The sequence below is a fragment of the Heteronotia binoei genome, chromosome 9 (assembly GCF_032191835.1).
Source record: "Heteronotia binoei isolate CCM8104 ecotype False Entrance Well chromosome 9, APGP_CSIRO_Hbin_v1, whole genome shotgun sequence".
Classification (NCBI taxonomy): Eukaryota; Metazoa; Chordata; class Lepidosauria; order Squamata; family Gekkonidae; genus Heteronotia; species Heteronotia binoei.
In genome coordinates, this window is record NC_083231.1 from 63,520,776 (window position 1) to 63,546,780 (window position 26,005).

The 26,005-nt window shown below is 40.7% G+C and overlaps 2 protein-coding genes across 4 annotated transcripts in view; one reads left to right on the forward strand and one right to left on the reverse strand.

Annotated features, from left to right (window-relative positions):
• Positions 1 to 865: 865 nt before the first annotated feature.
• On the reverse strand, positions 866 to 21,823 carry ELMOD2 (ELMO domain containing 2). Of its 3 annotated transcripts, none has more exons than XM_060246725.1 (9): positions 21,729 to 21,823; positions 20,418 to 20,565; positions 16,880 to 16,908; positions 15,815 to 15,912; positions 13,615 to 13,744; positions 10,401 to 10,534; positions 10,051 to 10,119; positions 6,180 to 6,313; positions 866 to 5,036 (listed from the first exon to the last, which is right to left on the reverse strand). In XM_060246725.1, exons 2-9 carry the CDS (start codon positions 20,560 to 20,562, stop codon positions 4,897 to 4,899), a joined length of 879 nt encoding a protein of 292 aa, XP_060102708.1. In that variant the 5' UTR covers positions 20,563 to 20,565; positions 21,729 to 21,823; the 3' UTR covers positions 866 to 4,896. The 3 variants fall into 3 exon arrangements, with proteins under 3 accessions (XP_060102708.1, XP_060102710.1, XP_060102709.1); XM_060246727.1 differs by having other exon boundaries at positions 3,420 to 5,036; positions 21,665 to 21,752; XM_060246726.1 differs by lacking the exon at positions 21,729 to 21,823 and adding an exon at positions 21,489 to 21,511 and having other exon boundaries at positions 3,420 to 5,036.
• The window catches only part of MGAT4D (MGAT4 family member D), an 87,402-nt gene continuing 83,160 nt past the window's right edge, over positions 21,764 to 26,005 (forward strand). Inside the window, exon 1 of the mRNA XM_060246722.1 lies at positions 21,764 to 21,911. Coding sequence (XP_060102705.1) covers positions 21,818 to 21,911 — 94 coding nt within the window. The 5' untranslated portion in view covers positions 21,764 to 21,817. The remainder of the gene's footprint in view (positions 21,912 to 26,005) is intronic.

Consider the following 26,005-nt stretch of genomic DNA (forward strand, 5'->3'; position numbering starts at 1 on the left):
GACCCTGCTGGGGGCATGGAGGATATTCAGAGAGGCGGCTAAATAAAGCCTGACTACTGGTATTTCAAGGAGGTCTCCCATCAAAATACTTGCCACAGTCGACGCTGCTTAGCTTCTGAGATCTAATGAGATTGAGCTTGTCTAGGCTATCTAGGGCTTAATAGTCTACTCTTGATGTTATTGTGGCATTGATCCAAGTGGCCAGGTCAGTTGTAAGGGGCCAGGCTTACAGGCCAGGCTTAGTTATAGAAAGCCTTTTTTGCAGCTGCATCAAGTTGGCTTCTCCAGTAATAAAGCTGGATGTACTGTGACCCCACCAAGGCTCTGACCCTCTGCAATGGTCAGTTTAATTCCATAAAAAGTGGGGAGTATAAGTAATTAAACTGCGAAAGTCACTGCCAGCAGGGGTAGTGATAGGCAGAAGCACAGATTGCTTTAGATGGAGTTAGACAAATTCATAGAGGACACGACTGAAGGCAACGTCTGTGTACAGAGGCAGCAAACCTCTGACTACCAGCACTGGGGAGTATGATTAGAAAGGGCCTTAACCTCTATGGCCTGGTTGTTTAGCTCTGCAGGACAACCGAGTTGTCTGCTGTGAGAAACAGTATGTTGGGCAAAATGAACTACTGGTCTGACCTAGTAGGGTTTAAATACGTTCTAATGCAACTAAAGAATAGGGGCTGCATGCAAGGGCACTAAAATTATAACCTACCAAAGGCAGCTTCTTTTAAAGTACCGTCAAGTCACAACCAACTCATGGTGACTCTTTTCATGCTGTTTGCCATTGTTTTTCTCCACATGGTAGCCAAGCTAATACTGTATACCACATGAGTTTCTAACCATGTGATCTTCTGATCCACCATTCCAAACCACCATCACATTTTATTGCTTCATGATGTAACAGGCATGTACATTTCTAGTAGTGAACAGTGAGTCTTACACCATACAGGTTTACAAGTCATCACTTCTAGCAGAAAACACAACACAAAAATCAACTGAAAACTGTTACAAATGTGACCTTCACAGACATAACACAAGTGCAAATAATACAGACTAAAAACATAGTAATTACAGAGCCTCTCCTGTACAACAGTGTAACTTAGAAAACTAACAAAGTTTAGAAAACTAGTAAGTTTGTTTCAAGAGTATATGGTCTACCTTTCCACATTTGGAATGCATGACAGATGACTTTTCAAGTTATCAATAGCATAGGGGAAAAGGTAATGGCTCAGTGGTAGAACATCTGTTTTTTATCCAGAAGGTCCCAGGTTCAAACCCCAACATACTAATTTTTTTAACTAGGTAAGTGATTTGGAAGACTATATGAGCCTTTGAAGAGCTGCTGCCAGTCCGAGTAGACAATACTGACCTTAGAAGACCAGTGGTCTGACTCAGTATATGGAAGTTTTATGTCTGAAATGCATCTCTAATGTCCTGCATTGGGTCATAATAAAATAATCTTCATACATAAAATTGATTTTGTGATGCGGTTTGCAAATTCCAATTTGTCAATGTCTACTCTGTAGGTATCTGAAAATAAATACATCTTTGAACACTGTTACGTTTACTTGAGACTTAGCTGAAAGAAATTAACAGGTCTTATGGTTACTGTATCAAATTCTTAACCATTATGGTCAACACATGCAATTTTAAACATTTAAATAACAATGCTGCAAAGGAACCAACTTTTTATGTGAGCAGCTGAATTTTTCCAATATGATTAGGTTTAGAAGCTCTCAAAGGAAAAAATGTAAAAGGGGCAGGAGAAAGTATACAGAGAACAACAGCCAGTTCTGTCATAATAGCTGCATAGTTCCAGATATTAAATAATGGAAACAGCCACATCTATACTTATTCCCTTATCCTGGTTATATTCACATTTCTTCATTTGATCCTGTCTACCAATGTAAAGGATTGTGTGCAAAAATGAACAGCTGCTCACATGTCAGCCAGCACATGTATTTCATTCAAGATGAAATTAATTGCTGTCTTCCACTTTAAAGATGCAAATCAATAAGTGTATTGTCATAAGATTGTCTTAATGCAATGTTTAGCAGAAAAACCTTTTACGAAGTGATGTCTAAAAACATGTTTCCACACCACCAAAAATAGACTACTTACATACTCAAACACAAAAAATGCATTACTCAAAGAAAATACAAGCACACTGAACATACTGCATGGGAAAACAATGAATTAAAAAAAATGCATTAGGTCCTAATTATTATACCTGAACAGACATCTACATGGATCTACATATTGAGAGAATGCTGCCTTGCATTAAAAGAAGATAGTCTAAAGGGGAGGCAGATTAGCTTCTCATATATATGTATATATTCAAAAGTTAAGAGTACAAATTACTCCAATTGGAAGTATTTAAATTGTAGCAACTACTCTCTCAGACTATAAAAACCTCCTTACAAACAACTTCCAAATATGATTGTTAGCATGGGAGGGGGAGGGAGGGAGATGGTAATCATTTACTGTTAAACTGAAATTGAAAAAGGTAGTGACCAACACCCTGTGCTTTGGTGGTAACTATTTTCATTAGATGCTTTGCAATATTTAATTTTTAACAGCTAACCTGTTCCACAAATAGTGGCTTCTGTACAGCAAGATTTTGTGGCTAATCTAGAAACCAAATTTCCAGTTTCAAAATCCATTCATATCTGGAATCCAGTCTGGAACTTGGACAGAATCGGAATCCATACATCTGATCCGTCTGAAACATTTTCTGGGTGGAACCAAGCAATTCCACCAATTTCTGTTTTAAGAAATTAATGGAATTTCTCATATAACTGCAGTCTTTCATAAACTTCTAGCATATTTCATACAAATTTTAAGTCCCATTGACAGAAACCTGCCTTTCACAATTATTTTGTGACCAAATATACACTAAGGAAATCACTGGGTCAGTGCAGATTCTGCAATGCACATAAAAATGATGGAATAGGATTTATGTAAAAAAAAATGCCCTTTTTTGTGAATAAAACTAATGTGGTGCACTGCTAAATTGATGAATGAGCAACATTAGGACACACTCTTGAATCTCCTCTGGCACATACTTGCACCAGTGTCCTCAGTTCCGTTTAGTTACATATAACCCAGTGAAATTTTTTAATTAACTGCAGCTTCTTAAATATTCACAGCTTTCATGATTAAACTGCTAAAAACCTAGTCAAATAGAACTGAATGTGTGATTACAATACCTCCACATTGCACAAAAAGGATATATGTCACATTTACTGCAGTATTTCAAACAAAAATGATGTTGTGAACCAGCAACTTCAGTACTTATATATAGCTAACTCTGTTTTCCTCCATGATAGAAAACCCTACCATGAATGGGAAGAAAAGAGAGGGCTATCCTAGCACACAAGAGCTCCAGGGAAGCATCTAAGGCTAAGCCATAGACATTTGGTTTTGCACACCAAGTTTATTTTGGTTCATACCACATTTGTTTTGTAGTAATTAGTGCTTCTATTCCACAAAAAATATTGAACAGTTACAGAAACAAATGAAGACACTGAATTTTCAATCCTCCTTATTTCTCTTACCCCCCAAAGGAACAAGACTTTGAGAAGTTTTATTAAGATATTAAACTTTACTGTACATTAGAGAAAATTTTCCAATTTTTTAAAAATTGTCAGGTACTAGTTAGAAAGTATAGGCTATAAGTAATATTTGCAGGGTAGATAATGACTACAGCATTAAAGTGTCGGCAGGATATGAAATCCTGTTTTCCTTTAGATCATTCTTGCTGTGCTCTTAATTGCAAATGAAGAACAGTTATCTATCATTGATCAGGTGGGCAAAATTAAGCAATACTTATGTATTTTGCTAAATCTGCTATTATCAACCCATAACATAGAGACCACAACATGCTCAGAACTGTCGCACAACAGATACAGCCCCAGTTCAAAAAAGTTTAACTGTAGTCAGCAGAAGGCACTTTGAAGATTAAGCTTTGAGCCCCAACAAAACATAAAGATAAGTCGATTGGAAACCAAACATTTTTATAAAATAATTAATAAATTTACCATATATATAAAATCGTATTGCCTCGATTGTCTAGAAATATACCACCCAAGTGGCCTTCTTCAATACATAAAAATGTACAGAAGAAAGAATCCAGTTAAATGGACAGTTACTTGTCACTCCTAAGAATTTTGAGCTGCAGCCTTCTCAGGCTTCTCTACCAGTTGAGAATGTGTGGGTAGACAAAAAGAAAGTCCAATAATTGAAATATGAAATCAGCTGCATAGCCTTAAATAAGAAGTATGACACAGAAAAACATTTAGTTCAAAGTATTATTGGCAACATGCAAAGACTTATCAAAAGCTTTTTTTAATCCGGTGTTCTAGTTGCATAGTTCCCTAAAATCCCTTTAATGAAAGCATTACAGAATAATCTCATTTAACTCAAGAGTGAAGATGTTTACACATCCAAATGATTTAATCCGTTTGCATGTCCCTTCCTCCAACAAGAAAGCATGTTACATGTCAGAAAAACAGATCTAAAACCAAAGTTGTTTCTCTTCCAAAAAGTATTGAAAGTATCTGGCTGTAAACTAATCACTGGTCATATCTGGAAAGGCAACTATTATTAGGTAATATGGGAAAGCCCAAGTACCTGTCTCATCTTCCTGACAGAAGTGTATAAAAGTTATGAGGTCCTATGATCCAGTGAAGATCTTTGTATTTTAAAAGTTCTTCCCTTCAGCAAATACTATACAATTCTAAATAAGTGTTGATTGTCCAAGCTCTCCCAAGTGATTTTTTAAAGTTATAAAACTTGATCATTAAGTGAAGATTTTTGGTTAAAAATGAGGATTCCATTCAAGTGCATAATTTTTATGTACAGTACCCAAAGGTCTGGATGCTATTTTTCACTTTATAAGGCAAGAACTACATCATAATCCTGAAGGCGTCTTTTGATTATTTCATGAAATTTTTCTCTGTACTGATTGAAGTACATAATACTTTCCGGTTCTTCTTCAAACCAAAATTTGTCAAACTCATATGCCAAGTAACCTGTGAAAACCAAACCAACATTTAATCAGAGAAAACCATTTACTTGTAGGCAACATTAAAAATAAAATAATGACTTGTATACAACCATGTAGTTTAAGGACATTTCTACTATAAGAAAAGGCGGCAGCAACTTTTTCCCTCTTCTTATAGCAACCCCCCATTTTGCACCCTATGTTGTTCTTAAGGGTTCACTGGCCCGCAAACCAAAAGTATGAGATGACAGGTCTCAGTGGACCTCTGCTGGCTGTGAGGACTATTCCACAAATGGATCTCGTTGGGTACAAACTGGTGCCCATTATTAGAGTTTATCAGTTCCGCAAGGCCTGTAAGACAGTTCTCTTCCGGCAAGCCTTCAGTTACTGTAGGAGAATTCTGGAACAACTGTCGTCCTGAGAATGAGTAACATCTAATTTGTAGCACCAACTGTATATTGTTTTTCATTTATATTGTTTAATGGTTTTATTGATTTTATGATTGCAATCATAGTATACTATGATCTGATGTAAGGCACCCTGAGCCTGCCTCAGCGGGGAGGGCGGGGTATAAATCAAATTAAACATAAACAGAGCAAGTTTTCAACTGAATATACTGTCTCCAATCAAAAAAACTCCTTTAGGCAAATCCAAGTGTTTGAGTGCACCCAGAAGTATTTCTGGATTTTTTTTCCTTTGAAGAGAATTCCCCTTCTTCTCCCCATGCTGTATCTAACAAAATTAATTCTAATTTAAATCTGGACTACTTGACATTGAATAAGAAATTGAAAAGAGATCAAGAGCACAGCATATAAGAAACATATTTCTTCTGTATTCTCTTAATAAAAAATCAGCTTTCATTTACCATAAAGCAATATGTTTACTGGAGCAATCCTAAGCAAGTCTACTTGGAAGCCAACCCCATGTTACTCACATGTTATTCATAGTATTCTTAGTACTGCAGCTGAGTCTTCAGGATAAAACAACAGCCTCTGGTTCAGGTTAAGTTTTAATATGTTTTTCCAAGAAACATACTACATTCCCTTTTTCAAATATTTCTGAAATTATGGCAGCTGATAGTCTAGTACAACAGCGAGATCAACTGGTAATTAGCTCAGGAAGAACAATTCCTGAGAATGCAGACGCTAGTAGGACAGTTAAAGATACTCACAGTAAAAGCGGTGGAAGTGATCCATTTGTGCTACAGAAGGAACCAGGTTGTAGAAGTAAGTTTTTAAAGCACCATTCTTTAATAAACTGTAAGCCATCTCTGTCAAGTTGATCCCAACTATTGCATAAGAATATCTGCAAAATACAAAAATTCTTAACACTACAGAAACTGATCTTCTGCAGTTAACCAATATGCATATCCAAAATAATCGAACTTGTATTGAACAGCCAACAAGGGTGCCTTTGAATAGGAGGTTAAAGTTTTGTTTTAATTCTACTGAACCTAAACATCATCCATTTGTTATTGGTTTGAATCCTTGGTCTTGGAACAATATTGGCATGGAGGGTGGGCATGGTGGTGGGAGAAGGTGAAGATTTAGGATGTTTGGTATAGAAATGCTCTGACTTCTCATTCCCAATCCATTCCCAATCCATCCCAGAGTCATTCCTCTTTCTCAGGCTTGATGCTGTGTTATGTCAGGTCAATGTTTAAAAGGACTGCTATTCTCAAGGAGCTTATCTAAAGAGGGAATTTCAACCTGGTGTGCTTGACTGAGACCTGGATGGGCAAAGATGAAGTGATTCCACTCACTCAGATGACTCCACCAGGCTACTTGGTCCTCAAACAACCTTGAACAGGAAGACTGGAGCAATCTGGCAATCTTCATCTGAGATTCTTTCTCCTTCCAAAGGATCCCTGTACCAACAATCCCCAGCACTGAATGTGTTGGTCTAGTGTGGGGTGTCAAGGAGAGGGTGAGTGTCTTCTTGGTTTATCACCCACCTAGTACACCAGCTGACACCCTGCTAAGGCAGTGGCCGGAAGGAGGAGGCATTGTACTTTTCCAGACTGTTCGTCTCAGGGGATTTCAATATCCATGAGAAATATGCCTAATTAAGGGCTGCCTCAGACTTCATGATTGCCATGGCAACACTGGGACTCTCTCAGATTGTTTTGGCCTCATGCATGAGGCAGGCCACACACTGGATTTGGTCTTTTGTGCAAGGTGGTTTTGTGTGAACTGGTGCTATGATCAGATCACTTCCTTGTGAAATTTGGTTTGGGTTTTCCCCTTCCTTATTAATTATCAGCCATAGAGACTTATGAATCCAACTGATTTCCAGAATGCTTTGCAGAATTTTCTGGACCTGCTGACAGTTCTTTTGATGAGTTAACAGAGGCCTTGAATTTAGACTTGCAGGAAGCCCTCTACACTCTCCAATCTCCTTGGCCCTCTGGTATACAGAAGAGCTGAGGAATGTAAAGAGAGAGCTCAGATGACTAGAGCAATGCTAGCAACAGATTTGTAATGAAGCATCAAGAACACTTTATAAAGCCCATCTAAGGAAGGCCTATGAAGTGGCCATGAAGGCAGCAAAGTAATCTCACTTTTCTGCCTCCACTGCATCCGCTAGTTTACGTCCAGTGTAATTTAGACTAATTCAGCAGTTGACTACTCCTGCAGTGATTCCTAAAACATATAACAATTTGGCTATTAGTAGAAACACTTTTGCGACATTTTTTGCAGATAAAGTCTCTTCCCTCATCAGGACCTGGATCCCAGGTTTGGAACAAGTAGCAGAATGGAGGCTCCACCTGCCATGTTGGGTCCTTTTTTGGACTTCATCAGCCTGGAATGACAGGGTCCTGATTAAATGTGACCCACTACCTGCTCCTTGGATCCCTACCTTTTGTGGCTAGTGAAAGCCTGCAAAGAAATGTGAGGAGCAGATCTGAGAGAAAATATTAATCTCTCCTTTTATCAGGGCTCTTTTCCTAGCTCCCTTAAAAAGATCTCCCCAGGCTCTCCTGACAAAAAAAATTGTTCAACCTAGCTAATTATTGCTCCCAGTATCTTCAATTACTGGGAAAGGTGACTGAGGAAGCAATGACAAAGCAGCTTCAGGATTTCCTGGATGAAAGATTGGCCCTGGATTCCTCCAATCCAGTTTCCAACTGGGGTTCAGTACTGAGACAGCCCTGGTAGCCTCGGCTGATGACCTGATTACATCTTGACAAAGGCTGTCAGCAGTTTTCAACACAATTGATCAACTGGTTCTGGTTGACCATCCAGCTTCCCTGGTGGTGAGGGGCACTGCATTGAGGTGGTTCTCGTCATTCCTCCAGGGATGCTCACAGATGGTAGCTGTTGGTGGAGAGAGGGCGACTCCCTAGACACTAACCTGTGGGTCTTTCAGGGGGTCAGTCCTCTCCCCAATGTTGTTTAATATCTATATGCACCCTCTGGCAGATATTGTCAGGTCTGGAGTTGGGTGTCACCAATATATGAATGACACCCAGGTCTACCTTCTGCTTGAAAAGCAGCCAGCTGCCAGGAACTCGGCCCTGGCCTCGTGCCTGGATGTCATAGTGGACTGGTTAAATTAGAGCTGGCTGAAGTTAAACCTTTCAAAAACGGACATCATGCAGTTGGGTAGGTCCAGGACCCAGGGGGTGGCTGGCTTTACCACCACTTGACAAAGTCCAGCTGTCTGCAGTAAACTCTATTAGGAGCTTTGGGGTGTTGCTCAATTCTACCCTTATCCTCATCAAATATGTGTTCAGGATGGCAGATAGTGTTTTATCACCTACATCAAGCCTACTAGCTGGCCCCCTATCTGTCCTGCTTTGACCTTGCCACTATGATCCATGCGACATTCTAGATTAAACTACTGCAACACGCTCTACATACGGCTGCCTTTAAATATGCTTCAGAAGCTTCAGGCAGTCTAAATGGGGCTGCTAGATTGCTGGCTGGGTCTACCTGGTCTGTACATTTAACACCAATACTTTGGCACCTGCACAGGTTACTGGGTCAACTTCTGGTGCAAATCTGAAGTGCTGGGTTTTACCTTCGAAGTCCTAAATGGTGTGGGACCATTAAACCAGCAGGATTACCTCTCCCAGTATGATCCCCCTCACCTCCTCAGATCATCACTGCAGAGCCTTCTACAGGTGCTTGGCCTGTAAGCTGCCTGCCTGTCAATCACCAGGGCAAGGTCATTTTCAGTGGTTCCTCTTCTCACTGGAATCAGCTCCCAGGGAAGTTTGTCCCCTCCGGGATCTTCCAGAATTCTGCAGAGTATGTAAGGCTGCTTTGTTGTATGTAGCCTTCAATTAATGTTAAGAACTGGGGAGCTGGCCAGTTGCTTTATTTGTCTGAGTAATTTGTGATGTTGATGTTTAAATTGGTTTTGTTGCTTTATTTACTTCATTTATTTGTATTTATTGTTGGAATTATTATTAAATGTTGGAAGCAACCTCGACTGCCCCATGGGTAGAAGGGGCAGGGTCTAAATAAAATACTGTCAGTGTGCATGTGTGAACAGAAAAGCAGTTTCAAATGCAGGTATTGCGTTCTGAAATTCCTTGGTATGAAGGAAGGGTGATTTACAATCATATTTCAATTTGCCTGCATTTTACAATACATGTGCAATTGCTGTCTCAGAACTACCACCTCAGTCTAAGACAAGAAGGATGTTCACATTCAATACATACTATTTCTTAACCCAGATAATAAAATGTTCCTTTAGTTAACAGCAATATTGGTGGTTTCTATTTCTGAACTTTTTTGTCCTATGTTCAAATGGGCAAAAAACAAGATATGCTGAGGTATGTTACCTGGACAGTAGCTAGCCTAATCTATGATATAGAGCTTCTTGTAAGAATAAAATGGAGAACCACTCTGGGCTCCTGCAGGGAGGAGAAATCTCTGAACCTACACATGCTAAAAATCTGGCAGTGACCTCATCTCACCATTCTCCTGCTCCTCCTCTGTACATAACTACAGACAAGACTGCTTTTGGGTTTTGTTTTTCAGCTTTAAACATTAACCTTGGTAACTTTCATTCTTTTTGTAGAAGTAACTTACCCCAGTTTTGGATTATTTGAACGAATAAGGATTTGACGTGCTTTGTGGGTATAATGTTTACTGAAGTATCTGAAAATATACATAAAAACTGAAAGTAAATTACTTCAATTTAGAGAATAGTGCTCATATTAGTGATAAAAATACTATTTTTTCAGAATATCTCCACTATATTAGAGTTAATTTCCATGAATGACAGAAAAATGGGCTTTGAAATACTGCTTTATTCTGAACACTAAATCTCATGCTAAATGCTTCATTTTTCTACTCAATACCCACTTACATCATAGAAACATACCCCATGTTACCTAGATGTATTTGATTTTAAACCAAGGAAAAGTATTTTGACTTACAGAAGATTAACTAATCCCAGCATGCCCATTCCTCTGAAGTCTGTTTTAGGGTCATCACCTTGGAAACCAATGTCACACCACTGCTTCGTGATTCTAGCCTTCAGTTTTTCATGGGGCATCAACAAATTCCAAAGCTGCATAAATATTCTTCTGTTAACAGAATTATCAGTATTTTCCTATCCTCATTCTGAACTATAATGTCAGTTAACAGTAAGATACAGTCAACATGTTATGCTTTTTGTTACAGACAAAACAACTACATCAGCAACTGACAAACATTCTGAAACATGCATAACATTTAATAATTGAAAAATGCTCTCCTTTTTGGTTGGGTCCAACTGAATGAATTCTTATCAGTCACACTGCAGTTTACTCAGGAAGGGCACTCTTCAGCCTGCCAGACTTCCTACTCATTTCAGTGGAAAGGGTGGACTGTAAATGTATAGATCTGTTCTCTCTGTTGAGGTTAACTGAATAAGTCAACCCACAAGTTACATGGGAACAGGGCCGGATCTACTCCTTTTTTGAGGGGGGGGGGGGCAAAACTAAAAAATGGTGTCCCCCACTCAAAAAACGGTGAGGGTGTGTACCTGCTGCCCCAGGCAAGGCAACTCCACCCCCATCCCCACAAAGCAGCCCCAGTCTTCTACACCCCAGGCTCCCGGCCTTTTTCCTTTCCCAGGTCTGTGCACACACACCTCTGGGACGCTGTCACTTTCTCCTCCTCGGGTCTGTGCACACAAGGTTAATGAAGGCTGCTGTGAGCATGGCCAAGCCCCTGGTCCCTGGCTGGCTGCCCACTCTCTTAATCCAGAGATTGTTATGCAGCTGCACCAATGGACAAGGTAGGTGGGGAGGAAGAGGGGGTACCCTCAGACAGGTTCAGGAGCTGTGCTCCTGAGAGCTCCTAATGAACCTGAGGACTGCCTGTGCTTCAGTGATTGACAGTTACATAACAGGGAGTATCCTGTCCTGTGTTAACACATGGAATTCATTGCCACAGGAGGTGGTAGTGTTTACAAGCATAGACAGCTTCAAGAGGGGATTGGATAAGCACGTGGAGCAGAGGTCCATCAGTGGCTATTAGCCACAGCATATTGTTGGAACTCTCCGTCTGGGACAGTGATGCTCTGTACTATTGGTGCTTGGGGGGAGGGCACAGTGGGAGGGCTTCTAGTGTCCTGGCCCCAATGGTGGACCTCCTGATGGCACTTGATTTTTTTGGCCACTCTGCGACACAGAGTGTTGGACTGGATGGGCCACTGGCCTAATCCAACATGGCTTCTCTTATGTTCTCTTATGCCCCTCCCCATTTAAAAAACAGATATGTAGGGAAAGTGAAGGAACTTGAAATGATTTACATTTGTAATTTACTGTTTTTTTTAATTTTAATTTTTAAAAAAACCCTAAGAATAAGTAATATAATATCATCATGGGTGGTTTATTTTTAATCCTAGACATACAGGGGAATTCTGAAACTGTCAAGAGATTTACCACCTTTCACTAACCTAAAGCATGAAGCAATACCACACTGACCTGCATAACATTGGCTATATACCAAGCTGAGTGCGAACAAGTTTTCATCAGCTTTTTCATAGTAGCACAGGAACATCTTAGGTGCTATAAAAGTATAGTGCATAGGAGGGAACAGCTCAAATTGTGATGTCTTTCATGAAAAAACTACCTCAACTTTACTCAGCAAGCCTACCTAAAAGTCAAGCTTGACAATGTGCTTGGAACATCTGCTGCTATTATTGAGCATCATTTTATAAAACCATCCTCCAGATTCAAGAGAAGTCTTCATTCACTGAAGTGTCTGTCTCTAATCAGTTTGTATGTGCCTTGTGGTGACAGGATATTTTATAGACATTAGTCCTTTTACTCTAGGGGCAAATAAGACCCCATACCATGTAGCATGTGCCTCCTCCACTGGGGGCTGGGCTTGTAGTGCCTGGCTGGGAGGTAGGTAGGGCAGTGTTGCTGGCAGGCAGGGGCTGGCAGCAGTGGGTGGCAAGCTTGGAAGCTGGAGGGAGGCAGAACCGCTGGGCTGGAGCGGGTGCACTTGGCAGGTAGACTGTGGGGGGGAGCACACATGAGCTTCTCTCCAGCATTTTCCCCTCCTCCTTCCCAGTGTGGGCTTTCTTCCCCCAAGGCTCCCTCCCTTCTTCCGACTCACAGGGGTTTAAGGCATCGGCCAGGACGAGCAGTAAAGCAGTCGAGAAAAGTGGCCCCCAGGAGGAGACGCAGGAGAGCAGCGGCATCTCAGCAAGGGTGTCAGGGGCGGGAGAAAGGGGCGGGGGCAGCGTTTGGGCCCTTCCTCAGCTCCAAGGACAATTCAAACATCAATGGGACACCCTCACTTTATCCTCCCCATGTCTGTGCACACAGACCTGGGGAGAAGAAAAATGTGGATGGGATGGCCAATTTGGCGCCCCCCCCCACGGCGCCGGGGGCAGGCACCCCCTCTTGGCCCCCCCTAAATCTGGCCCTGCATGGGAACACCAGGTTGAATGGGGAGATTGGACTGACACACAAGTTTTTGATCAATGTATTTATTTGAAAAGTTTTGCCAACAAATGCAGGGGATAAGCCATGCAGGTTGCATTCACTTTTTAGTCTGCTGCCCAACAGCAACTGACATAAATACCACCATTATGGATCAGACCGAGGTCTACCATTCTTTCTCCAACAGTGGCCAGTCAAATGCCTCTAAAAGTTCATAAGGAGCATTGTCTTAACCATCATGCTCCTGTTCTTTACTCCCAGTAATTAAAAATACATGATCTACAAATATGAATGTTTTAACTTTTATGAGTAACTATCATGTTTACTTCTACTGTCCATGTCTGTTTATTCTTCTTTAAAGCCAGCTAAGCTGGTAGCCATTACAACATCCTGCAGCAATTAATTTCATCAATTAATTATGTGATGTGCGAAGGCTTCCTGTTTCCTGTACTGAGCCCAACATTAATCCATTTCACTAGATGAGTACTTGTTTTACTGTTATTACAGACATTTCTTTTTGTTCACTATTCACAATTCAGAAGTTTCTATAACTGGCAAGAAGTGTTGAAGTACCATAACAGGTCCACCTCATGGACAGCTGCAATCAGAAGTGTGCAGCTCTGGTAAACCATAATGAACACCAAATGCACTTCAGTCACAAATTTGAATTTGATGAATGAGCCACTTAAAACCCAACAATAATTTTTACCTCAATTAATTGATTCTCATGCTCTTCATTATTAGAGTTATATGAACATTTTCTCAGGTCTTCTACATCCAAATAAAGTTTTTTATAACCAGTTATCTGCAGCAAACACATCTGGAGCTTCAAGGAGAATCTATAATATATGCAAAACATAACTATAAACATGACAGATTTGATCAGCAATAAAAATGAACTTAACTACTTTTGCTAGTACTTTTTGAATAAATGAAATAGATCATTTTGGTATTCCACGCTAACAAACTTGTACTACTGTAAGACCACAGGATCCATGACAAAGATTAAATGTAGGTAACATAGGCACAGTCTTGTATCAAGCTGACCAGTGTGTGCAGGAACAACTAACAACCACACATGGTTTTCCAATCTTTACGTGTACAAAAACAGATGAAGATGGCTTATACTGAACCACACCATTGGTCCATCAAGATCAGTATTATATATTCAGACTGTCACTGGCTCTCCAGGGTCTCAGGAATAGGTGTTTCATATCACCTTCCACCAGCTGCATTTAACTGGAGATGCTGGGGATTTTCTGCTTGTACAGCTGCCTGGTTCATTATACCCTTATTAATGTAGAAAAAAACTTCAATGCCTTCTCAAACTCCAGCTCAACATCACCAGAATATCAAACATTCTAAGTGTTATGTCAGCATCATTCTTTTTGTCCTAAGGCCAAGCTACTAACAAGAGACTAAGCATATGGGAATTTACCTACAACATGAGGCAAAACTACTCAATTTGCCTTTGTTTGACTTCACATCCTCATGTATCACCTTGAATTTATCACGAAAAATTTCTAATGCAATAGCTATCAAGAAATTCCTTTCACCTGGCCTACAAGGAATCCAAAAATCTTGCTTGGTCTCAAAGATATACTAGAAGAATTGTAAATCCAGTGGAGAGACATTTTTGTTCTTGCTCAGAAAAACTACATGCAAACTGACATGGAAGACACCAATGTACATCTGCTTTCCTCACCTGCACTGAGCACAGGGATGATGACAAGACCATTAAAATCAAAGTTTCCCCCTAATTAGAACCCAAAGTAGCTTACCACACCATTCTCCCCTTAACCACCTTATCTTCACAATAAAAGCCCCGTGAGAAAAATTAGGTGAAACTATGTGATCGTACCATAGTCACCAAGCAAACTTCCATGCCGGAGTGCGGATCCAACCCGGATATCCTAGGTCCTAGACTGACTCTCTACCATTACACCACAATGATGATGATATTGGATTTATATCCCGCCCCCCACTCCGAATCTCAGAGCGGCTCACAATATCCTTTATCTCCCTCCCCCACAATAGGCACCCTGTGAGGTGAGTGGGGCTTAGAGGGCTCTCACAGCAGCTGCCCTTTCAAGGACAACCTCTGCCAGAGCTATGGCTGTCCCAAGGCCATTCCAGCAGGTGCAAGTGGAGGAGTGGGGAATCAAACCCGGTTCTCCTAAATAAGAGTCCGCACACTTAACCACTACACCAAACTGGCTCTCAGCAGTGGCCAACACTGTACCATAGCTGGTGGAATTTGAAGAACCTAAAAGATCAAATGGTGAGAGTCCAAACTGAAAAACTGTAACTGTTTTGAAATACACCAAAGGCCCACTTAATCTGAATTCACTAGTTCCTCATGTCATTTCATAAATGGCCGTCTTCTTTATCTGCACTTCTGATTTTTGTAATGTTTGGGTTGTCCCTACTGCACAGTCTCCCCTAGATCATTCTCATAACTGAGTCTACTACTTAATCTAATATTGTGGTTTTATGCACTACCTAGTTTTTTAAGCTAGGTAGTGCATAGGCAGCAATTTTTCTTCAAGCCAGTTTTGCCAGGGATCCTGGACTATCTTCTGGGTGTGAAAAGGTGTTACTGGGGTATGTGTGTGGGGGTAGGTATTGGTGAATTTCCTCCACTGTGCAGGGAGCTGGACTAGATGACCCTGGAGGTTCCTTCCAACTCTATGATTCTACTCATTATATACTAGTGGAAAACATATGCTAAGTTATATGCACTATTTCTTTTACAAACATGAATTTTTCAAGCAATAAATAACTGTTTGAATGAAAGAAACAGAGTTGAAAAAGACACGGTCACAAAGAACAGTATCTTTGAAACAGAAACAGAGTTGAAAAAGACATAGTCACAAAGAACAGTATCTTTGAAACAGAAGCAAACATACCCTGTATCCTTTTGTATATCAATCTTCTTTTCTTTCATGATGAGTGCTACATATTTTTTTACTTCATCTTCAGGAGCGTGCACAGCACTTTGCAATACCTGATCAACACAGCACAGATTGAATCAAGTACTCCTTTTATTAACTCACTGAAATACCATCTATTCATAGTGGCCACAAAGCAATGGTTTATAGAATGTCAGAAGATCGTTAAGACTGAGATCTGTCAGTACCAAATATTTTTTAAATTAATATTAATAATAATGTCCAATAGCCAACATAGAGATATATTTAGTCAGCACAGGCTTTGTGATAAATTCAAGTACATATGAATTGATTTACATGACAACTTCTACTTGACAGTTAACTGACATGGCTAGCTTGTAAAAGCTGTGCTGATCAGGGCTAATAAACAGAAACCTGTAGCAGTCTTCTCTCAAAGGCCCAAACAGCACTGGAAAGGGACTCCCCTTCCCTACCTTTTACTGACAGAAACCATAGCTTGAAGGCTGGCAATACTGTTGTGGTTGCCTAGCAACCTCCACCAAGGGCATCAATTTCTTAAAGCTACAGGCACCACTTCTATTATTTTAGGAATTAACACCCCCTTTTTTAGATTTCAGATCTAAACCTGCGGAGTTTTCCAAATTTGCAGAAAGATCTGTTGTGATTGTTTATGGCACCAGTCTCTGGATATAAGTATCCATAGATCTGGTTATGTTGATAATCAGATATATTGATCTTCAAAAGTTCTGCTGACACAGCTAACATTTGTTGAAATCTAATTTGGCATAATTCTACAAGTCAGTTCAGTTCAAACAACAATTCAGTGAAACATTATTAACAATGCACTGTGATTTGAACACCACCTGTAGAAACACAAGAGACCTATAAAAAAGAAAATACTTTCTGTAAAGAACTGTGGGATGGGTTAAACATACTCAACAATGCTGTGAATTTCTAAAGCAGTCTGTCACAGCAACGTGACCTGCTCAAAAAAGGCAATTATCACATGACACATGCAAGCCCTTGACCTTGTATCTTAACCACAGTGTCAAGATAGCTTACCTTACTCTTTGATGATTCCAGTGAATGCTCTATAAAATAAACATTTACAAGTTACCACGGTGTGCAAAATCAAGATTTAGATTTCTTAATTCATTGAGAGTAGATTAGTAGATATGCTTATGACCATGATTTAGGATCCCATAAGTAATCTATTTTTAAAACCCATTGAACAACCAGCAACAAGCCAAATCCTTTCCCACAGAGGTATTCTTTTCAGAAAGTCATAGGCACATAAACAAGCATGAGAACACTATTCCGTATCTGATTTACATCCAGAATAAAATATCCGCACCCAAGCATTAGTACAACTACATTTAAAACAAAATAATTGTGATCCTCTCTCCTCCATTCCCCCAACATCTCTTGAAAAATCACTTGGCAATCACAGGAGGCTCATGGATAATATGCTACAAAGCATGGTAAACTGCAAAACATCACTGTCATTTTCCTCTTGCACCAACAGAGCTTTCTGCATCAGTAGAAACTGCTGATAGAAGAATGAAGAGGGATGATGTTGCCCAACTCAGTATAAAACTCCACCCACATCTTTCATAAAAATTATAACTTTTATAAGTCTAAAATGCTTTACTGCAGGGGTGGTCAATGGTAGCTCTCCAGATGTTTTTTGCCTACAACTCCCATCAGCCCCAGCCAGCATGGCCAATGGCTGGGGTTGATCAGAGTTGTAGGCAAAAAACTTCTGGAGAGCTACTGTTGGCCACTCCTGCTTTATTGTGTTTCTTAACTACATACTTAGTGGTTGCACTAAGTCATAAAATCACCTGTTTCCCCATGTCTGCCCATTTGGCACCCTTGCATCAATCACATACCAAAAAAAATTAAGATAAAAGAGAAGAATTTCATAAAATGTACAAGGCTTCATGCCTCCTGAATATCTAGATGAGTTAAATTAAGAAATAAAATGTCAGAGGTGGAAACTAGTCAGAGGGTCAAAATTACTGATTTTACAGACAAAAATTATAATTAAAAAAACCCACCCTGACCAAATATTGATGAAAAACTGACAAATTACTGAACAATTTAATTTCAGCCTATCTATAAATTAGTGTTTTAAAAGTAAAACTGGAACTTCATTAAAATTATTATCTGGCCTCCATTGTCCCCATAGTCAACCATCACACACTTTTATTGAAAAACATTTTTATAAAGATAGGACAATGTTTTCATTACTTTACAAAATTTAAAGCAAAAAATATTCCTTTTTAAAAATAATCACATATTGCAGACCATAAAGCAGCAAAACGTATTAAAAATCATACATAAAACAACCATTATGAGAACAAAACATAATTACTGTAAGATAAAACATGTATTTGCTTATACTTCGTCTTTGGGTTTGATTTTTGCTAAAAACAGAAGTTATTCAACTCTTTAGCTTCTCAACAGTTTTCTGCACTGCATCCACAAGAATTTTTTTCTTGTTCTCTTCTTCCGTTGCGTTTCCCACTCCTTCTAGCATAAGCTGTGCTATGTTGAATCTTACCCTTTTTCTCAGCAGCCTCCTTTACATGTTTGGTTGCATCACTTAGTAATACTCTAGCAATCATCATCTTCTCATTCTGTTTTTATTTCAGCTTTTTCAGTTTTGCTTCCTTCTCTTGTATCCTATTCTTTTCATAATATATCTTCTTAAACCTTTCTAACTCCTCTGCCTTTCCCCTTTCTTTTTTGCTCATTCTCTTTAATAGCATGCTGTTCGTCACAATACTGCCTGTAATGAACATGAGCTGCTCTTGTCAAATCTCCTCCATGATATTAACATGGTATACCTTGTTTTTGTATACATTATAAAAAGCTTCTTTGACTATCAGTTGGGCATTCAAAGTTTTCTCTGATATGCTGGCCCTTTCATTGGTCAAAATGAATCCAGATTTTGAAAACCCTCTTTCTAGGTTCACACTACTTCATGTTAATGAGATGCTGCTTTCACCATCTCGGTAACCAGTGGGTAATTTGGATCTCCAGATGGTTTCATCTTTTCAAAGAATTTTCAGTATGAATTTCAGTATATATCTATGATGCAAGTTTCACTGCCAGTTTCATCTTCAAATTTAAGTTTCCATTAATCCACAATAATGCCCAGTGGAATATCCATTGAGAATGTTGATGCTCCTTTCATTATATCCTGTGGATTCCTTCCTTGACTTGCTCTGCTGGAGCTAAACATTGAAGGTTTTTCTGAGGATGGGCTTGTCCAAGATGATTGAAGTAAAAGGTGCTTGCAGGCTGCTATGGATTGTTGTTGTTGTTCCTGCTAAAAAGAGTAGCTGTTCCTTTTCAGAAAGTTTTTCCCAGTTCATCACAGATTCTACTTTCACTGGTTACTTCAGTTGAAATGGGAGAAAAATCTGTCTTCTCACTAGGAAGTCATCATTTTCTCCCCCAAATGTAGTAACGAAAACAAAAAACCCCCACACAAATTGTATTCACAAAAACAAAGAAACACACACCTTACTGACCAATTTTTTTAAAAAAAAAACTGATAAATTAATGAGCAAGATTTTAAAAATGGGCTTTTACTGACCATTTTCCACCCCTGAAATGTAAATATTAGTTTAAATTGACAGTCCATCTGGTATAATTGCTAGACTAGTATCTGGAAGACCAAGATTCAAATCCCCATTCATGTCATGGAAACTCACTGGGTGACCTTGGGCCAGTCATATTCCTTCAGCCTAACCTACCTGTATGGTCCTAGAGAGCCCTACTCCAGCTCCCAGGCACTGAAATTATAGCCATCTGGCCTAGCCAGGAGCCTTAAGAGATCTAAACCTTTTAACACCTACTCCAAGGCACCAAAACTACAGCCAGCTGGACCAGCTAGGACCCTCAAGGGTTCTAAATCCTTTTCCAGAGACTTTTCAGCTTCCCAGGTTCTCCTCTGAGGTTATCTGCATATACGTAGTAACTCTAGGCATCAGAAAATAGAGAATGTTCAAGTCTTAGTAAACTGTTCAAGTTACAAAAAGTATATGCTGGACTGGAAATATTCTAAAGGCACACATACAATGACAAATAAAAAAAAGAATCTTGCTCATCAGATGCAAGTCAACCACATGTTCTTGAATGCAGGCTTGAAAGAGAGAGTCCAAGTTTTTTTTGAGGGGGAGATCATATCCTCTTCTCAGCTGCTGATAGAATAGCTGGCCTCCCACTTCCCAAACAAGGCATATTTTCAGACATCCTTGCCTCCGCTTAGCTAATTGGCACCACTAAGTAGAAACATATTAGGGAGACTCCCAAAGATGATTCTCTTTACAGCTAAAAAGCCACTGGTGAATGTAGTTAAAACAAGCACATTGCTTTTAACATGCCGGCCAGAGGCCTACAAAAGCTTACAGGTTATGAAAAATGATAAACCTAGCAGCATAAAGGCTTAATGGAGACTATCCCTTACACTACTTCACAGGGTTGTTCTGAGGATAAAATTAAAGAAAGGAGAATGATGTAAGCTGCTTTGGGTCTCCACTGGACAGAAAGGCAGGGTATAATTGAAAAAATTAAAACAATTACTTACCTATTGTGAGTGTTCTTTCTGCACTTTTCTTTGAACCATCACAGATACGCTGCAGTTCACATTTTCCAGTGAGCTGTCTCAAGATCCATTTTATCCAAAATCGAAAGACATGTTTATACAAGTAGCTCCATAAGTGTATAATCATTTTCTAAAAACCACACAAACAAAAAAAAGGGGACTTAATATAACCCTACAAAACCTGCTCTATATATCAGAGCTCATGTGCAGCTTAATTCTATGTTTATTCAAAAGTAAATCCAACTAAATTCATAATACTTACTCCCATGTAGCGTACACTGGCTTGGAAAACCTTAAATTCCAGATCTAGCTGTGCCTCAGTATTGCCAAAAGGTACAATTAACTCAAATACAAGCTCTTTTAAGCAGGCGTTTGCCTCTCTCATTCAAATAAATAAGCCTTAAAAGGACTGAACTTTTGGTGACACATGCCCCAACCTTCAGCGAACCAGGAGTCTTCAAGGCCAGCAAACCATTCCACATTAATAGTTACCAAAAGTCTTAGGGTGGAAAGACTGCATATTGTTTTGTGATTCTTTGGCTCTTCCTAATTTTTTTTAAAACTTGCATTCCTGTTTCATTGGGATTTTTTTTTTAAAGAACGAATGCCACTACCACCCAGCAGAACAATTTAACATTTTGGATATTACTAGTAGTTTAAGAAGATGATTTTGGATTTCTCAGAGCGGTCACCATCTCTTCTACCTCCCTCCCCCCACAACAAACACCCTGTGGGGTAGGTGGGGCTAAGAGTGCTTTTACAGTAGCTGCCCTTTCAAGGACAGCTTCTATTTAAGCTATGGCTGACCCAAGGCCATCTCAGCAGGAGAAAGTGGAGGAGTGGGGAACCAAACCCGGTTTTCCCAGATAAGAGTCCGGGCACTTAACCACTACACCAAACTGGCTCTCATTTACTGCTCTCTTCAGGGCTGCTTTTTCTTACCTAAACACACACACACTAAGCACTATAAAAGCAAAGCGTCAAAAAGTCATTAACTGAACAAAGCTATCCAGCATGAGCCATAAGGTGCTGTCACAATTCCTGCAGAACTACCTGATCCCGGAAGCGAATATTGGGCCGGTGTTTAGAGACAGCATTCGGCCTTCTCCCTTCCATCCCACCTCTTCCTGTAGTTTTCTCACCCCGTCCCCCCCTCCCCCCTCAGACCAGCGACAAAGTTCCCAGTGGATCGCGCCCCCCCCCCCCGCCTGCCCGCTCGCTCGCTATACCAAATTTGGGTCACATCCTCACTCCCGTAAATGAACAGCAAGACTGGCGGAGGCCTCACTTCACCTTCAGCGGCACAACCAAAGGAAGTTGCCTCCCCCAGACCCGGAAGTGACTGATGTGGCGCGGAGATGGCCATTTAATTGTCGTGTGAGATGAACAGTCCCACCTTTGCATCTTTCCTCCTCTCATCCCCCCTCCCATACCCTTTTTTCCACATCAGCACAGGAGACACGAGGGGAGACGAAAGTAAGTGTCTCCATGGTTAAAGCCGACAGCACAGCCGTTAGGACAAACGATCAGAGGGGGGGTGGGGTGCCTTCCTTCACGTCGGTTCCATAGTGGGTGGAGCTATCGCTTGCAGCTCCGACCTCAACGATGAAATAGTGTGCTTGCAGCCGTTGTTAAGGTAACCGTGCTCGGCCGAGCAAGGGGGCTTGGCGACCCAGCCTTCTCTAAAGTGCCGCAAGCCTAGGCGCCCTTCTGGCAGCAGGAGGCGGTCGTGCGCGCGGTGGTGACCGGTCGCGGAGGGGGGAGAAAGCGAGGACTGGAAAAGGGCGCGAGGGAACGTCAGTTAGTGGTCGTGAGTTCTTCAGGAGCGTGTTTCCATCGCGAGTCACGAAAGAGCTTTGCCAGGGTGTTGGGAGTGGGATGGGAAAGCCCCTTGAGGAGAGGGAGGGAGCCCCGAATCCGCCAGACCAGGGAAACTGAGCAGGTGTTGTTAAGAGAGAGAAGCTGGGAGAGCTGCTGAGTGGCAGCACAAGTGTCCGAAGAGGCTGTGTCATAATAGAAATGTCTGTCGTCGGCGTCTGATGAAGTTAGTGTGGTCAGAGAGAATGAAGAGACGACTAGGGAGACCTGGGTTCAGCTTTTGCTCGGTACCTGAAGTTCGCTTGGTTGCCTTAAACCCGTCAGGAGCTTACGGTAAACAACCAGAGTGAGAAGATAAAATGAGAAAGAAAACTGCTGCTCGAAGGCAGGATGTTATGTAATCCGCCTTGAGAGAAAAGCAGACTATAAATCGGGTAAACAAAACAACAGCTGGGCTCAAGTCCTTGGAAGCTGATGCTGCAGTAAAATCTTGAAGCTGCCACAAAGCGGGCTAGAATATATCACAGTTTGCATTTGTAACCTCAGCTTGTGGGTTCTGTGGGGCAGAACTTGGAATGATTCTTGCAATAATTCCAAGAGAATAAAACATTTTTACTTTTAATTTAACATCATATCATGTAACAGAAACACAACAGTCTACATTGGCACTACCCAACGCAGTATCAACACCCGTCTCACCGAACACAAGAGACACTGTCGCTTGTTTCAGCCAGAAAAATCAGCTGTAGCTGAACATGCACTTCAAGAAGGAGACCACGTCATCCACTTTGAAAGAACTGAAGTCCTTTCTACGGTCTCACATTATCATACCCGCCTGAACAGAGAAGCTATTGAGATTTACAAACACCAGCACAATATTAACAGAAAGGAAGAAGGCATTTTCATCCACCAATTTTGGTACCCAGCTTTGCAAAACACCCTACAGACTATAAATTGCAGAAAGTCACAGAACAACCAGCAAATTCCACAGAACAATCAGCACAGTCAACAACCATCTTCCTTATCTTCACACCCCTTCCAACCCTCCCAGCAATTAACACAGAACAATGGTCACATTCAACAGCCAGTTTCCTTATCACTACCCTTCCAGGAAGCCCCACCAAACAATGGGCACATCCACAAACCAATTGCCCTTTCATCACAGCCCCTCCAGCCTTTAAATAGCAGCTCTCCAGCAGCCCTGGCCCCACTCAATGCACAGCAGCCAAGAAGGTCAGAGCACCTGTTCCGGCTGCAATGCCACTGAGGGTGTTCTCCGCACCTGAGAACAAAACGTCTGGAAGGAAAATTTTCTCCAGTAGAACACGGCACTTGAGCCCGAAAGATTCTACAAACCCTAATGATGTTACCAGCCATGAAAACCTGAAATCTTTGAGAAACACAACAGTTACACGATAGAACAATGATATTTGAAAGTCCAAACAATAGGGCTTACTCCCAGAAACAATTAACTTTTCCTGTATCACAGCTTGCCACTCCTGAAGTCCAGGGCTTTTTTTCTGGGGAATGTGAAGGAACAGAGTAACAGAACCTCTTTGTGGAAACAGAATTCTCAGTAAATGTTTAAAAGTTCATGAGGGGCACATGTGTTTCTCCTTGTTTCCCTCTTGAGTGGTTAAGTTTACTGACTCTTATCTGGGAGAACTGGGTTTGATTTCCCACTCCTCCACTTGCAGCTGCTGGAATGGCCTTGGGTTAGTCATAGCTCTCACAGAGCTGTCTTTGAAAGGGCAACTTCTGTGAGAGCTCTCTCAGCCCCACCTACCTCACAGGGTGTCTGTTGTGGGGGAGAAAGGTAAAGGAGATTGTAGGCCGCTTTAAGACTCTGAGATTTAGAGAGAGAAGGATGGGGTATAGATCCAATATCATCATCATTATTATCACTTCTTTTTCCAGAAAAAAAAAACTTTGCCGAAGTTCATCTGTTTCCTCTTGTTAGTTCAGGAAGTCTCCAGCTAACCCTAATCCTGTGCACCAGCTTCGAAGATGTGGGTCTCAAATGAACTCCCCAGTAGATAGCACAGCCCTGAAGCAATAATTCTAAAATTTACAATTCAGAAGAAAAGTATCCCTCCCTTTACAATTTCCATACAAAAACCATAGTTTCCTTAAACAAGGTGTTAAGAGCCTATGATTAAGGTTCAGACTCCCCAGCAGTCTACCCTGCTGCATCTAAAGGCTCTGGCCTTTACTGGCTCATTCCATTCCTAGCCAAGGGGTACACGCTCTGCCAAGGTGTCTGCTTCTGAAGCTAGCAAGTAATCTCTGGAAAGGATAGCTTGTATAGATGTGCTCAAGCATCTGGGTACAAGATGTTTGAGCACACCATCCCTGCTGCAGAGGCACTAGTTGAATATAGATCCCAAGAAGAGGGAAGTGTACAGGTGTCATCTTGTACTCTTGGGAAGCTTGCAGTTGTCATCTGCTTCTAGTTCTGCATCCCCCGCCCCCTTTTGTAAAACAAAAAATCTGCTGGGCTTGCTGCTCCTGCATATGTATATAATCACATATCTTCCACTGTTCTCTTGTTACTAAATGCTATGTAGTTGTATAATACAATTGTCAGTTCTTTTTGAAGAGGAATATTATCCCCAAACATATTTTCTTAGAATCAAGCCACTAACTCACTCCTCCTAGTTTCCAAATAATGCTGGAGACATGTGCCCACTTGCTTGAAAGACTTTATCTTCCACAAGTAAACCATGTGAAGAGAATATGAGAGGCTGCCCAACACCAGGATGTGGGGAGAGGCAATGACAGACTGTATAGGTAGTTCAACCTTTGTGCTGCTGTGATTTTTGAAAGGGAACTTCTGGTTTTCAGCTTGTCTAGACAGTTATGTTTATTTTTAAAAATACTTGTAGGCAGTCTTGTCCCATTAATAGTGATAACCATGAAGTAAGGGGAGGATGACCTGTAAAATGGAGCTATGAGAAGTGTTCCCTCTAAGCTGAGTTAGTGTGAGCTAGCTCACCGTTTTTTAGCCTCCAGCTCACACATTTTTGTCTTAGCTCAGGAAAAATGGGATTACAGCAAACTAAATTATGCAGTAGCTCACAACTTTAATGGCAGTAGCTCACAAAGTAGAATTTTTGCTCACAAGACTCCCCAGCTTAGAGGGAATATTGGTTATGAGGAAGTAGTAAGTGAGAGAAAGTGCCAGTGGTAATGTGTAGTGAAGAAGATGGGAATTTTCATCCAGGCATGAAAAACAGACTTGCAATATTATGCAGAGCAAAACCAGTGTAAGTATATTAGAATAAGTAACACTGGAATAACTTTGTACATGGTTGTTTTGTAAATGCTGACAGTTCCAGTAGTCTGCCTGTTTTTTAGCTAAGAAGCCTAACTGGAAAGTTTAAATGCTTGCTTCTTCCTGAATGAAGAAACATTGTCCATCTTTGAACTGGCCATTTGGGGGGTATTTAATGCATGCCTCTAGGAGCACCATGTGTTGGTAACCTTGCATATTTTCTTCTGTATAGCTATGTAGTAAAATAACGTTGGGTTTCAGCTGTTCCTCTTGTGGATTGGATTTCTAGTGCACTTAATAATTCTACTAAAAGGAAAATTTCTTGTAAATCTAATCATCAGTGTTCATCAGAAAAAAAAACAATTAGGCTCCTTACTCTAGATAAAACTTACAGACTAGTCTTGAGATGCTGATACATTATTGTTGCTAGTCAGTTCCTGTGCCTACTGCACAAATGGAACAAATGTGAAATAAAATC

Coding starts and splice junctions, on each gene's coding strand:
- ELMOD2 (XM_060246725.1), bottom strand. CDS start 20,562: ATGATTATACACTTATGGAGCTACTTGTATAAACATGTCTTTCGATTT. Junction 15,913..16,879: donor TGGAATCATCAAAGAGTAAG/GTAAGCTATCTT, acceptor TGTGTTGATCAG/GTATTGCAAAGTGCTGTGCA. Junction 5,037..6,179: donor TCACTTCCACCGCTTTTACT/GTGAGTATCTTT, acceptor TGGTTTTCACAG/GTTACTTGGCATATGAGTTT.